At 43.3% G+C, this 15159-nt stretch overlaps 1 protein-coding gene across 1 annotated transcript in view; it reads right to left on the bottom strand.

Moving 5' to 3' along the window:
• Nucleotides 1-15159, bottom strand: part of agrn (agrin) — a 55014-nt gene that overhangs the window by 8509 nt on the left and 31346 nt on the right. The window contains exons 11-21 of the mRNA XM_010783810.1: nucleotides 13716-13806; nucleotides 13462-13626; nucleotides 12966-13077; nucleotides 10904-10915; nucleotides 9005-9121; nucleotides 7467-7650; nucleotides 6601-6688; nucleotides 5694-5717; nucleotides 3587-3619; nucleotides 1656-1880; nucleotides 297-400 (exon numbers count right to left, since the gene is read on the bottom strand). Of these exons, the coding sequence (XP_010782112.1) occupies nucleotides 297-400; nucleotides 1656-1880; nucleotides 3587-3619; nucleotides 5694-5717; nucleotides 6601-6688; nucleotides 7467-7650; nucleotides 9005-9121; nucleotides 10904-10915; nucleotides 12966-13077; nucleotides 13462-13626; nucleotides 13716-13806 (1155 nt within the window). The remainder of the gene's footprint in view (nucleotides 1-296; nucleotides 401-1655; nucleotides 1881-3586; nucleotides 3620-5693; nucleotides 5718-6600; nucleotides 6689-7466; nucleotides 7651-9004; nucleotides 9122-10903; nucleotides 10916-12965; nucleotides 13078-13461; nucleotides 13627-13715; nucleotides 13807-15159) is intronic.

Genomic DNA, 15159 nt, shown 5'->3' with positions numbered 1-15159 from the left:
GATGGTCAAATTGGTCTACTCTGACATGTTTAAATGCTTAAATGTTTGAAAAATGCTTTATGCGAGAGAGAAATTCTGTCTGGACAGAACTTTTCGGATTTTAGCCTTTCCAGACGACTTACATGCACAAAAACCTATACAACCTATGAATGAAAACCCCTTAAAAACCATGAAAGGGCCGGTTTAGGAGAAAATGTTAATGTAGGAATTGAACTTGAGTATTTTAACAGAAATGTATTGGTACTTTTATTCAACTACAGATCTGAATGTTTCTTTCACCAGTGGTGGGGACCTACCGAGCCACAGCGCTCCGTCTGTGTCCAGCTGCGTGGCTGCCAGGGGCGACGACCCTGTTACCGCTGCCTCATTGCCGACCTGCAGAGAGCCGTCTCTGAGTGCTCTGAGGAGGAGAAAGAAGAAGAAGAGAGAGTTGAAAAGTGATGCATGCATGGCGTGGTGAATAGCTGTAAATTGGAGTTTCATTTAATCTCAAGCATCGAGACTCCATTGCTGTGCTGCCACACACTAAGCACTCCCATAACTGCCTTTGCCAAGCAGCGTTCTAAATGTGCCTGTCTACAAAGCTAACAGATGTCGCGAGAGCGCCATTCATTTTAGGTGGCTTGGCGCTACGCATTAGCGCGCACTTAAGAATTGTGGCGACGGGGCTAATTTGAACCCATTAAAGTGTGTTTCCAGCAGTAAGAGGGTGTCGTTAACGGCAAGCCGCAAACACAGATATCTATGTAACCACATGCTGCGGTTTACACCATCATCACATTCAAATTATGTCATCTCATGTGGCCTCCCTGCAAAAACCTGGGATGTTTGGATGCGGCGTCTTCTTTCGGAGGATCGATTAGTCTCGCTTTACATGATGAAGCCGATCTAATTATCCCCCCCGATTCTTTCACCCACAAGCAAATGTTGGGCAAAGATAAAGCAGAGATCCCGTGGAAGGTGTTAAGTGGGTCGTTCTCAAAGTTCAGGAAGTTAATTTGTTTCTAATGAAGGAATCCGTTAATGTGACATCGCTGTGTGGCAAAAATAAATCTGTGCTTTGTTTTTTTTATACATCTGAATGAAGATTCATGTGTTAAACTAAAACCTTTGTTAGTGTGACTAATGTGTGAGTGATTTATTTGGTGTACACTCTAAACTCATACTGTACGTTTAAGACTGAAGTATGAGAATAAACACTATTACTAGTGTCAACCTTAATGATAAGAACATTTTTATTTTATGATTCTATTCATGCTGATTCTATATTAAGGATTCAAATAGGATCAACATATATAATAAGAATGCTGTATGTATACATTATATACAGTACATACACTTTTTTAATATATAATTTATTCCTTTTCTGGACACATTACCGCTAACGTGCCAATATGTTTTGGGATGCTGCCGCGTTTTCTTCCTGTTTGAACATTATTAACGTGGCTAAGCAATTCCATGCTCGATGCGTCATACTCATGCATGACCGGGCATGAAAATAACCTTAATGTGAAACTAATCAGAGGCATCTCAGTGCAGGGGGATCACTAGTGTCTAGCATTGAATTCATGCTTCAGATCACACACCGTTCGCAGCAACACAAACACAATATGGATTAAGTGTAATCCCGGGGTAACAGCTGATCGGCGGCTCACCTGCTGGCCTTGATGCGTATCCAGCGGTTGGTGTCGACGCGCACCGAGGAGCGCAGCACCACGGGCTTGGAGCCCAGGTCGTATGTCATCTGGATGTGTCCGTCAACGATGGCCAGGGCGATGTAGTCGGAGCGCTCCACGCCCTTCCCGCTCCACAGCACCAGGCCCTGGGTTGCCTCCGTCCGGATGCTCAGCTCAAATTTGTTCACCAGCAGAGCCTTCTCGCTGCAGGACAGGAAGCACATCAGTTAGCTATTTGGACTGATTTTTCAAAAAGAGAGCTAACCTTTGGCATACATAGCCTTTGTCATGTATGGCATATGTGAAACTAGAAATCTCTGCTGTACATTACCCATGATTCATTGACATGGTTTTCTACAGTCTTACGTGGTTTTAAAGCTGAGCTAAGGAGTAGCAGGAAGCTGTTTTGATATTAGCTTCCCTACATTCTACTGAGCCTGTACTGCATTGCTGCTCAGTGCTTTCTGTGTGTGTGTGTGTGTGTGTGTGTGTGTGTGTGTGTGTGTGTGTGTGTGTGTGTGTGTGTGTGTGTGTGTGTGTGTGTGTCTTGAGGCAGCTTTTTGATCTCTAGTCCCTCGAGCTGCGGGGGTGATTTGGATGCAAAGACTTGGCGAATTCCACCTTACGTCACTGCCACTGGTGGGTGTGCTCCTACTGTACCCTCACACATACAGTCCTGCATACAAATACCCTAACAGAGTCCTGAAGAGATAAATAGCAGACATCCAGGGTCCCAACTTCAATCTGTGTGTATGTGTGTGATTGTGTGTGTGTGTCATCAATCAGCATGTGTGCAAAGGTCTGCACATCTGCCAAGTGGATCTACTTCCACCTTCTTCAAAGGGCATCCGAACACAAAGACACAGACAAGGTGAGGACACGTACAACAAAGAACAAATTACACGTGGATTTGGTCAAATAAAAACAAGAGCTGGAGACAAAGATTAGACAAGACAAAGGAGCAAGCATAGCAAACAAAGAGGCTCATGGGAGTACACAAAGGACAGGAAATGGGAAAGAGAAACTGGCAACTTCTCCTTACACTGTAGGAGTATTCCCTCATTTTCTTTTCATTATGGAGCAAGAACAAAAAGAGCATTGGTAAAAGAGTTATGGGATGGTATGTAACTTTGAGTTTATTAACTGCTGGCCTCATGTTAGGCCACTTTGACCCCTGAGGCTAACAGTAATAGTGGTTCACCTCAGCAGAAGTGGGGAACGAATCAAGTAACTGCTTCAAAAACATGCTTTGGTTGGAAACTTGACCCCCTTGATTAACTAAAACCGCTGAGGTAAACACAAACAAAAAATAATGATTCAGGAGAATGTTTATTTTCTCCAAAGAGAGAAAAAAAACACAGCTCAGTGTACTCTCCCCTGGCAAACCCTCAGAGCTTACAGGGAACTATAAATCTCCATCGGAGCGGCATGTCAGTGATAAGGTCAAGGTTATTAAAAGTGCTGAATATATCATAAATAAAACAACGCCGGCGCACCGCATATACACCACTGACTTCACAGATTGTTGGTGTTTTTCTCTTTGTAAATAGGATTTTTATCTATCTCTTATATGTATTCAAATTCAAAAGCTTTTTCAGAGTGCCGTCCTTTATTCCATCTCTAGGTGGCAGTAGTGGTTAGAATAATAAAAAGCCATCAGGGAGGACAGCTGCTGCAGAGAGGCTGGCTCCTTCTGTGCTCCTTATCAGAGCTCTGAACTTCAGAATTAATTGAGGCTCTTTGTGATTCCTATTGGTAACTCTATCTCGATAATGGGAACAATGCTGTCTCTGGGGAGGAGGGTTTAGCCCTGTGAGAGGTCGGGGAGGGGTTGTCTGGAGAGGAACGGAGGGGATGAGGAGATGAGAGGCGAGTGGAGGAAGTCCAAAAAAGCGTTTTGAGAGACTCACCTCTGGTCAGATGGGTTCTCCAGAGACTCGGGACTTAAGGGAGCAAGGGGAGAAAGTCAACGGCATGCAGTGTAAGCGCAAGAGGCCAGAAGGAAAGAAGGAAGGAGGGGATGTTGTGAGCCCACTGGGTGACTCACAGACTAGTTTAGACCTGGAGCTGCAAAAAAGCATAACTTATCCGCTCTACTACAGTATCGACTGAGTCAACAGTCGATAACAACTGCTGTGTGATCATGGGAAGTATGTAGCTTAGCCCGGATCACAACAGAGCCATAAAAGAAAGAATCTCAAAGGAACTCGTCTGATCAAGACTGATGAAAAATGCACCATAATGCCCTAGAGATAAGACTTGCAGCATTTTAAAAGGGGACATATTAATATTTTCAGTTTCACACTGACTATTTTGGGTTTGTTACAAAACTATGTTTACATGCTTTAAATGTTAAAAAAAAAACACATTATTTTCATGATATGGTCTGTCTGAATATACCTCTGTTTACCTTCTGTCTGAAACGCCTAGTTTTGGGCACCTGTCTCTTTAAGACCAACTCTAAAAAGCCAGTTAGTTTTGGTTGGCTTGGAAACCAATTGCAAAGGTGGTTCCCTAGCCTTTGGTTGAGATTTTTGTGAAATATTTGCGTTGTAAAATTATTTGTTGGCTGGTAGGACCCCATATACCTTAAATGTATATGCACACTGACTGATATTTCCCCTTAAAACGTGAGCATCAAGATTAAATACACTCATGGTCCACACAGGTACAAAGGCCACCTTAAGGTCCAATTATTTACTTACTACTTTGAATTCATGATACAGCAAGCCACAGTGCAGCCGCAATTACCTTCTGCCTCGAGATGGAAGCCGTGATTGAGAAAAATTGGGCAGTTCTTTAAAAAATGTGGTCAAGCACCATATCAGTTGCGAGTCATGGTAAGATATGATTTGTCACGGAAATAATAAGCTTGAGCAAATCAAGCCTTTAGATATGGGCAGAGAGGTGAAGGGGGAGCGTTCAAAGGGTGCTGTAAATAGTAACGGCAGAATTAACCTGAGGTGAGCGCTTGACATTTTGGCCTCGCCAGCTCTTAATGGCCCCTCGAGAAATGTTTTCATTTCCCTTTACAAAATCAAATTATGCCAAATTGATCGGAACGCCTTCAGAGTGCTCGCGCCAAGGCTCCAGTTTGCTTAGGTTCACCCTCATTGTGGCCCTTAGTAAATGTGACATCCATTTAACTTTTGACAGACTGGCTCCAAGGACCACTGTCCCCTCCCGCTAAGTGAGATTGATGCCCATGGCTACACAGCGCAGAGAGAACCCAATTGGAGGTCTGATCTACAAAAGGAAGACAAATCTGTGATTAACATGTCACTGCCTCGCTCTACCCCCCGACTCTGTAATTATTCACAATTGCAGTTAGAGATCTGGCAAAAAAACTAAAAATGACAGAAGCCCTGGCATGGATTGGAACGCTGGGCTGAATCCTGTCGGCTTAATTTGAGCTAAACTCTTGCCTCGTCGCTTTGTGGGATCTTTTAAAGAGTAGGTTACTTATCGAGCTAATGAGCTGCAAGAAAAACCCTTAACAGCTAAGTCATGACCGAAGGCTTTCCCAAGCAGGAACTCTACAGGCACCAGAGTCTAGGTTAAGGGGTATTAAGTATATCCTCCTCCTTTAGTTTTCAAGGGCTCTCGTTCATTTACCACATAACAGATTCAGCGTATAGGCAATTCATTTTGTTTATGAACGAGTTACAACCATGCACACAGTATTGCACATTCTTTGTATAGCAATTCATTTTCTCTGAGGGAGTTGAGCACAATGCTAATCATGCACACATTCATGCTTCCTTTTGCACTGGGATAAATGAGGCTGCAAAATGTATTTCAAGTAATGAAATCTGTCAAAAATAAATCATGGATATGGAGCTCGAACGTAAAATCTGACTTCAAGATGATTTCTGCGTGGGAAAATATGACCAGTTACTGAATGTGCTTTCATTTATTCCTTTGGGTTAACTATAAAAAATGGATTATCTTTTTGGGTTGCTGTTAGTTAGGCTTGATTTGAAGCTGGGCAAATACCCAGTCGTAAAGTCTACTTACTCTGGAATCTCATTGGTCAGTTGGCTTGAGTGAAAAGGAAAGACAGTGAAGGACATTTATATGAAACAACACATGTGGGGACAAGGATAAGTGAGGTCAAACTGAAGGACAGGACAAAGGTCACACAACTGGAACGCTGCGACCGCGGACAAACAGCAAAGATACAGACAACGACACAAACATAAACATATCGACAGAGTTCTGTGTGTGGGCGGGAGTTGTGCATCTGCATGGAGACTCTGATGATCTGCAGGCTGCGGCCCTGTTTTTCACACCTGAGTGTTTGTGTGAAGAGCTGCGAGACGTAGATATAGAGCCATATGCTTGATGTCGTCTCAGGTTTGTCACATGAACATTTTTGTTTACGGCAACCTGGAGGCGAGCTCTTGCCAGCCTTGAAGATGGATGGAAGAGTAAAAGTGTCTCATCAGCTAAAGGGACAGGATTTATCTTTTTTTTGTACCACCTGCTCCAAAAACAATTTTACACCAAAGATGATGATTTTCTCTTCACAAAGCGTTCCAGGTGAGATGTGCCAGTTTTAATGAGAAAACGTATACACATATTAGAAACAGAATAAAATTATAATCATGTGAACTTGTTGTCCGTGAGACAGCGGGAGACCACAGAGCGTACCGGGCGCGCTCAGGGCAACGCTCTGATTGTTAACCGCCTCGCTAATTACTTAAATCCTGTCAAAAGCTGAGCAAGGCCACCATAGATGAGGGGGGGTGAGCTAGTTCACCCTGAAGCCGTTTTATCGCTGATGATATCATCAACGCTGTCTTCACGGCTTACCGAGGGGGGAGATGAATAGACAGAGGGGTTATTTGGCTAATAGCCGTTACAATGGAGATGTCGGATGAAGCCTCAGAGATGAGGATGTTCCCCTTGCCCTCTTCCTTACCTCTTTGTGACAGCGTTGTGGTACTCGATGAACGTCCGCCCGTCAAAGGCAATGGCCTCGGTCTCTCCTGCAGACTTCTCATAGATGGCTGCAAAAGCAGGGGGGGGAAAGAGAGAGAGAATGAGATCACACCAATCAATAATAGTGAGAGTTCAGTTATCAGAGCCAAAGGCGATGGAGTGTGAGGAAATGGGACAAGGAGAGAGGGGGGTCGTTTTTTTTCCGCTTTAATTAACGTGAAAGGGACAAGGTTAATGACGAAGGCAGTAAGTGAGTGTGCAAGACAGATCGAGCCGGAGTGGATGTATGTCTGGCAGGCTGACATGAATATGATGAAACTGACGGGCAACTCTTGAAAAGAGCCTTTCATGAATATTCAATCAACATGTTTCATCATTTTCAATGGTTTGAAATCAATACATAATGACCCTTACATAAAAGAGACATCACAAGTTTAATACAGCCTAGACAGAGAAGAATGGAAACCAAGGTATTATGAGCAGAAAGGAGATGAGACTATACGTTTAACTTCCATTGAGGCAGGCTAAGACCAAGCTGTGTTAAAGGAAGTATTGCTGATTTCAGTCCCACTCATACTACGCTTCACAATCACCCAAAATACTGCCTCCCAGAGTGAAACCAAGTCACGGTGGATGAGGAAATGGAACAATTTGTACTGTTTCATCCCTGTAATTTAACACTCCCATGATAAGGTGACTTCAAGCCAGAAAGTATTGCTAGTTATTGGCTTGCATGTAGACCAATCATGCTGATTTCTACAAATATATTTAGAGGAACAGATGTGTATAAGATTGTCCGTAACATGGCTGTAAGGATGGATGATATTGATTGGGAGAGATACTCACTGTTCTGACAACGGCCCCCTGAGAACCCACTGAGGCACACGCACTCGTAGGCATCCAGCATGGGGTTGCAGCGGCCGCCGTTTTGGCAGGGCTCCTGGGAACACGCGTGCTCCTGGAACATGTCGATGTTGCTGGCACGCAGGGCGTTCTCCTCTCTAAGGATCGGGGTGCCCATCAGAATGATCTGGGAGCAGCAAACACAGGGTTAACGGGCCACTGCAATGAGTTTACTTGAGGTTGCACACACAATAGGTCAGCTTTACTAGTCCTGTACTTAGACATGTTGTAAACCTTTTAAAGTTTGACCCTTACGAAGTGCTAAAAGCCGGGATATCACAACATCTTTGATTTTCATTTCTCTTGGGAGTCCACCAACTTCAAGTAAGTAAAATACTATCACTTTAAATAGCCTCAAGAGTCTGTTCCAAATCTGCTCTGATTGGTTTGCTTGTCAGCTCTGCTCCTAGCTTGTCACGTACAATAGGCTTAGAGTGCTAGCCAATAGGAGCACGGGGGTAACATAGGGATGTCATTATGTTACGGTAGGAAACAAACCTTTATAACATACTACAGGAAATGGAAAACCCTCCAAAAAAAACTAAGTAGGGCCTCATTAATCAAAAGGAATTATAATTGGTGCACATAAATGTATTACATCACTTTTTCCATGTATCCACTTAAAAGAAACTAAAATAATGATAACTTTATCAAAACATTGCTTGTTCATAGATTTACTCTTTGCTGGTTCATTCAAAGTAAGAAAGTGATTCATGAAATACTTTATATATTATAATTATATACAATAAATAATAGCATATACTCTGGTGAGGCTTTGGTACCAGTTGCAGGAAAATTCCCAATTCCCTTTGGACATTATTATCACAACAAATCTAAGAACAAAGTACTTTAAATAGTGAGGCTGTACATGTGTATGTTCTTCCTCAAACATAAACAGTTACCACACAGGTAATACTGAGAAATTAGGAGTTGCTACTGTACAAACACACGCGTTAAACAGCACATCAGACTGAAAATACACAGCTTTCCTCCTAATTAACAATTCCCTACAGAGCGAGTTAGACAAACACCACATTTAGCGTTTGATTTGCTCGAAACTGTCACAGGAAAGTTTGCAGAGGAGAACTAATGACAAGTTTGCACAAACAGTAGCATCCTGCCTTTGTTCTACTGGGTTATTTTTGGCACTCAGAGATGAGCTTTTTGCTGGAAAGTGGAGGGGAAAGAAACTGGAAGGCTGTCAGCGAAAGATCTGAGAGTAGTGAAAAGGAGGGAGTTCAAAATGAGAATTCTATTATTAGTGCATGCTAATCCAAATGAGCAGAGCCACTGCCCGTCACATTTTGAGCTATAATGGAAAATATTCTAAAATGGGGGTCTGTAGTATGACAGCTGGACAGCTAATAACTGCTTCTAAGGGCAAAAGGGATCAAAGTCAATGAAATATAAATCAGTAGGATATACAAGCAGAGCTAATGACACGATAATCCTGCAAGAGATAGAGGCTTGTAAACATTTACCTTTTGGATCGTTCCCTTGAAGCCCTCCGTGAGTGCAGCGACTCTCGCTAGCCGGCTGTAATCGGGGGCTCCGCCGACGAAAAGAGACTCTTTCAGGTTAAGATCTACGTGCAGGTTCTGATGAGACAGGACACAAAGAGGTATGGTGAGCTAGAGCTTGGTGAAATAAAAGATTAAAAAACATTGCATTTTGACTTAAACGCCCAAATTTCTCGAATTCCTCTCAATGGTCTTTATTCAGGACGTTATGGTTTATGGTTTTGATTATCCTGAGCGGAGTTATGTTTGTGTCCAGGGAGCATGAAATAAGTTGTATTCTTTTAGTCAGAACATAAAAAGTGAGATTAATAAACCACATTTGCAGACGTGTCACACTCAAGGATCTAGACAGACTATCCACATTGTAGCCGGCAGTCGCTTTAACTGTGCTTCTTCGCCTTCTTTCCACGTCAATACACTTGATACATTAACACATAATGCATTTCAGCGCCTCTCAGAGAGAGTGGTCAATTATCCTCTATCTGTGAGATATAAAAGGGACTACAAAGAGAAATCAGGAGCAGGCTGGAGTGGAGATATGGATGCTTCTTTACAGACATCTCTAATGAATGGCTGCTCATACGCGCCGACCTTTCAAACAGTTGAGCGTGGAGACACATTAATTGCGATTCATTTGCGCCGAAGACGTCTATGAAATTCGATTCTTTCCACCGAACCTTTGGGACAATTGCTATGCATTAGCAAGGTGCTGCTGCTGTCTTTCACACGGAAATAGGTGGCCCACTTCAGGAGGAAGAGGGTTAATGATCTTTATTTTATGTAGAGCAGTAATTGCCAGAGGGGTAAAGTGGAGTTAATTGCTGGAAAAATTATGGAAGGGGCCAAATAAACAGGGCTTTGTGAAGCTGAGCTGGCATTGGGCGGGCTTTTATTTAGGATGGGATTTGGAGTGAAGGAGGCGGCGGCTGGTGTCAATGCACCTTGAGCCGCTTCCAACGGAGAGTCTGGGGACGCGAGCCAAAAGCTGTTCTTCACCGGACAAAGCGTTCCAATTTACCTCTCAACCTCACGCACACATCCATATGGGGGTGAGAAGGTGGGAAGAAGACAGTCATCCATACAACAATGTTGGCGAAGCTGCCAGTAAAGGCAACGTTCTCATTGGGAGCCAATTGGGGTTCAGAGTTTTGCTAAAACATTTCGACATGTGTATAGGAAGAGCTGGGGATTGAACTGCCGACTTTGCTGTCCACGGCCGCTGCAGAGATGGTGCTTTCTGTTTATTCTGTAGACGCACAGCTGCTTTCTATGGAGTGATTGCGCTCGGTGAGAGGTGTTGTTATGAGTGAACAAGCGGCTTTGTGATTATTATGGAGGATTGTTCCAGAAGAAGTGAGAACAGATGACAAAAGAACAGCTCGGCTTGGCTTGCCACCTCACCGTCTCCTACGGGCTATTTCCTTCGCTCGCCTTCCCCTGTCTTCGCTCGCACTTTCCCGACAGCCACGCGGCGCTGGCGTGATATCGCCGCCCACGCCGCACTAATGAAGACGTCTCTTTGTTGCTAAAAACAACGGCCGTCACAAAGATGACTGTCTTCTTCCCACCTTCTCACCCCCATTCCACCCCCACAGCAGATGGACTGAGGTGAAAGCCAACCCGCATTCTTTGAGAGCATCTCTACTTCAGCACTGTTTGTGTGTGTGTGGATTTATGAAATGGCAAAGTTTTTCTACAGAACTGGCAGTTTTTAAAGCTGTCTGCGGCTCTGCAGAAGTACCTTTTTTTAATTGTGGATTACTCTGTGCTCTTTGTTGCATGGAGAGATGGGGTGAGAGGACAAAGTGAAGGATTCAAATGAAACATGGGCGAAGGTGTGACCGGGACTTGTCTCATTACCTTTCGTGATTTCTTATTTCCAGACAGCACATCATAGAGAAAGAAAGACAAATAGGGAGGAAGAGAGTTATTAGGGGAAAACTAGTAAGTGTTTGTGCACAGAGAAGCATGCAGAGCTAGAGCAGGCAAGTGCAAAAGCCCACAAAACACACACACACACACACATAATCCCATTTACACACACGCATGCACATCTGTAAGAAAAATCCACAGAGCTGCAGTGTAGCACGGACAAGTGGGATTAAAATGACATTAAAAATAACCTTTTTTCCACATGCATCTTGGCACTTCAAAAGCTATGCACGCTTGATTTTACACACAAGAGCAGTGGTGGCTCTTCCTGTCCAGAAAAAGGCATGTTTTTCTGGACACAAAATATGTTTTTTTTGTTTATTTTGTGATAAACTGAAAGTGTTCCTTCAGGAGTTTAGAAAATCCTTCTTTTAAGATCAATACACTCTTTAGAAACCCTCTTGGACCCACTGAAAACAGGAGTGTTTTCTGAGAAACTCATGAGAAGTTGAAGTTTTCACAGTTCTCACAACGAGAAAAGCTAAAAATATGATCTTAAATCTTAAAGAATATGATGCATTGCAGTAGATTAAATTAGTAAACCGTGTATGAACTCGTTAATGATAGCATAAGACATCTACAACAGTAAAATGCTACATAATGCAGCTGTAATATTAATCCTAAAGCTTCAAACATTTGACATATTGCTAATTATATAAACATGTAGTTATTTAGGTGTAGTATCCAGGACCTTTTTCTGTATTCTCCCTGTTTGGTATTAGCATTTGTACTTAAGTATTTCAATACTTATTCCACCACTGCTGTAGAGAGTGAACACAAAGAAAACAAGAAGGCCATGCAGGAAGCAGATGATGAAAGAAAAACCGTTGTGGATGAGAGTGTGAGTGGTGCCACTTCTCCACCCAACCTCATTTACAGACTGCTGCCATTCAGCAGAGGTGCAGCTGATGTTTATATCTCATATGCGTACCTATGTGCCTATGAAAGTATGTACTTCATCATGCTGGCAGCTGAGCCGTCTTTGATACGGAAAACACTCCCAGCATGCAATGTAAGTCCATACATGTGTGTGACCACCTTTGATATGATGCGGCTTCTTTACGCAAGCACTATAACCCCCTCCCTAGTTTTTAAAACAGAGAATTAGTTAGGACAGGCTTTCTGCATTGAGCTTCATAACTAGTCTCTGCTCAACCCTTGCACCCCCCTCAACCCCCCCCTTCAGCACCACCATCTTTGCCTTGCTCTCCTCCTTTAATAAGATTTTCTGCCTCTGTAGCTGGAGTAAAACACAATTACCATAGGGACGATGGGAGGCAGTCAGGGGAAGGACAGAGGGGGAGCGCTGCATCTTTGAGGAAGATGAGTTGACAGAGTGCATGTTCATAATCACAAATTACACTCTTTAATATAATTGGATGACTTACAGGCTAATCAAACTATTAGATCGCCTTCATTTAGAAGCATGTACCTGCTTTATTGGTCTAGACGCGGGGCTGAGGAGTTTCATTACACTCTCCTCTCTGCTGCTCTCGCCTTTATCTGCCTCCATCTCCCTCTTTCTCCCCAGACACCACCTCAGAGGCTGAATTTATAAAATTGACTGTATACCAGCAGTAAAAGCTAGTGTTTGTGTTCTGTATGCTACACCGACTTTTATCTCCCAGCAAGCTGAAAGGCAGATAGATTTTTTTTCTCTTTTTGAGGGGAATTACAGGACTTTCAAAATGAAGACAGCTTGTCAAACTGGCCCTCTACATCTGGAGCTCTCATTCTTACCTTGACTGGCGTCGAGGGGGAAGCGGCATACTTTCAGCAAATCAAGTCGGTACAAACACATAGTGTTGAAAATCTTAGCAAAAAGGGCAGGCAATGCTGATTCAACTGAGCCCCAAGGTTGTGGCGATGACATAATGAGAGCACACAGATGATCAAACATGAACAGTATAGTAGTTCAGGCACAAGCAAGGCATAGCATAGGACAGGCCCGTCACCGTTAGCAGGAGCTTGTTAGCTAGCTCTTTCTTACCGGTGCCTCTCCTCGGACGGGGTCCTTCTTGTTCACCATGATCTCTCCTTTGCGGTTGGAGCGCTCTAGGTTGATGGTGTTCCACACATTCAGCTGGATTGGTTCCATGCTCCTGAATCAAACAAATAAACGAACAAACACTTGGGTTGGTTACCTTTTAGGAAACAAAGGCCTCTTTTCACCTGTGGCATGTTCAGGTGTCATTTTATGTCATTCTAACACACCATAATATATTTTTCACATCCTGTCCTTATATGGAAACCCTGAGAGGCAAATTAGTAAAAAAAAACACCTTTCTAAGTCTGATCTACTTTTTTTCCTGCTGTGTTTATGAGATAGAACAAAATATGTTTCTAGGTGTATACAGGCAGATTTTTTTTTACGTATACTTAATTCCTAATCACATTAAAAAAATGACACCGAGGATATGGATCAGCCATTTATTTTCCCTTGCCTCTCAGGGCTTCTGTGTAAATTAATCTTAAATGTTGCTGACCTGATGGTTGCGGGTCCCTTCCCCAGATCGTAGCGGAACTCCAGGATGCCCTCATTGAGGGACAGAGAGATGAAGTCTCCTTTTCCGTCCGATTTCTGGCCGTTGTAGAATATCAAACCGTTGGAGCTGTTGGCCTTGAGAATCACCGTCATGCTGACCTTTTGACTGCAGAAACACAAACAAAGTTTACTATGAATTCTACATGCTTAGGCATACAGATTGTCCTTGTCGCTTCAGTTAAAGCTGAGACTCACCGCAAATCGTGCCCGTAGAGGTGAAGTCCCTTCAGCTCCACGTAAGAGTCTCCGTCGAATAGCGGCATATAAGCCCCTCTCTTCTCAGCCACTGGAAAAACAAAGAGACTATATTCATCCTCAGGTCCCCTTTTTGTTGCTGACAGAATTGAAATTCAGGAGTAGTCAGTACATCTTTCAGGGACCTGTCAGCATTATGGAAAGAGATGGATTTATGTTTTCATTGCTTTCAGGATTAAGACTTTCTCTCGAAGGAAATTCAAACAAAAAAATCCTTATGTCAGACGATTACACAGCCCGCCACAGTGTCACAAAGAACCTTTGGAGACATGTGGAGTTTTACACCAAAGCCGGGACCCATGATATAATGCAGCAATTGTGTTTTGGCAGGACTTTTTACAAATGACTGTCTTTGCGATGGCTCTACATCTGGCTGTCTGCAGTGATTAGGACAGGCACCGTGCAATCCTTCTAACAAGTGGCTTGACATTAAAAATCGTTCAAGTGTCACCCGGGGGTATGTGTTTATGGTGCAAAAACTACCAACATTCAGAGGCCTGTGCAACGCTTGACGCTCTAACACACATATATGTAGCCGAAAAAAAGCTTTTGTTCGTAATTGGGTGGGATTAGAGACGAGTCAGGATGGGGAAGGCAGACGGAGATGAGAAAGCTAATTAGCTATTGTGCACAAGACTGCTAATGATGATGGCACGCACCATGCAGAAGTGGGAAAAACAGTCTAGGATTTGCGCGCTAAACTGAACTCTATTAAAGTAGAAGAGCCGCTCAGGATGTAGTTACTTAAAGAGATTGGAAGGGGGGATTCATCTTGTGTTTCAAAATGAAAGCACCGCGATCAATAAATCACCAGAGGTCCAGGCATTGGAATGAGTTGAGTGACCAGGAAAACCCACATGGCGTGCGGGGAGTGAAGCTTGACGTCTTAGAAAAGTTGAATTTTGTCAGATTTATTTAAAAACGCAGCAGAAATAAGTCCCTGGAAAGCGATGCTCAGGGAGCCGTTGCCTCTAGTTCTCTTGTTGACGTAAGCTCAGAGGTAATTTTGTTTGGATTTGAGTAATGCTGCTTAATTAGTACCCGCTATAAAACCCATCAAAACAATGTAAAATAAGGATTGGCAATATCAGAGCAGCTAAAATGCACATTTTGCTAGTTCAAAAACGTTGTAGCTGCAATCAAACCTCATGGTGCTGCCCCCCAATCAATCGGCTCTTCAACAGATTAGCTGCAGTGTGAATCAGACACACACACTCTCTCTCAGGTGCTGTTTACACGAGAACGCAAACGGTTGTATCCGCTACTTTTCTCTTTCGCATAGCCCGTTCATTCACAAGAGGCCGTAACGGAAACGCGGAAACGGACACAACAAACGATAACGGGTTCCAAGGTGGATAGATCTGCAAACGGAACACTCTGGGGG

Source organism: Notothenia coriiceps, unplaced genomic scaffold (genome assembly GCF_000735185.1).
Source record: "Notothenia coriiceps isolate Sejong01 unplaced genomic scaffold, NC01 NC01_scaffold00025848, whole genome shotgun sequence".
NCBI lineage: Eukaryota > Metazoa > Chordata > Actinopteri > Perciformes > Nototheniidae > Notothenia > Notothenia coriiceps.
The sequence above is the reverse complement of the archived record's forward strand: the minus strand, read 5'-3'. Positions and strand labels throughout refer to the sequence as shown.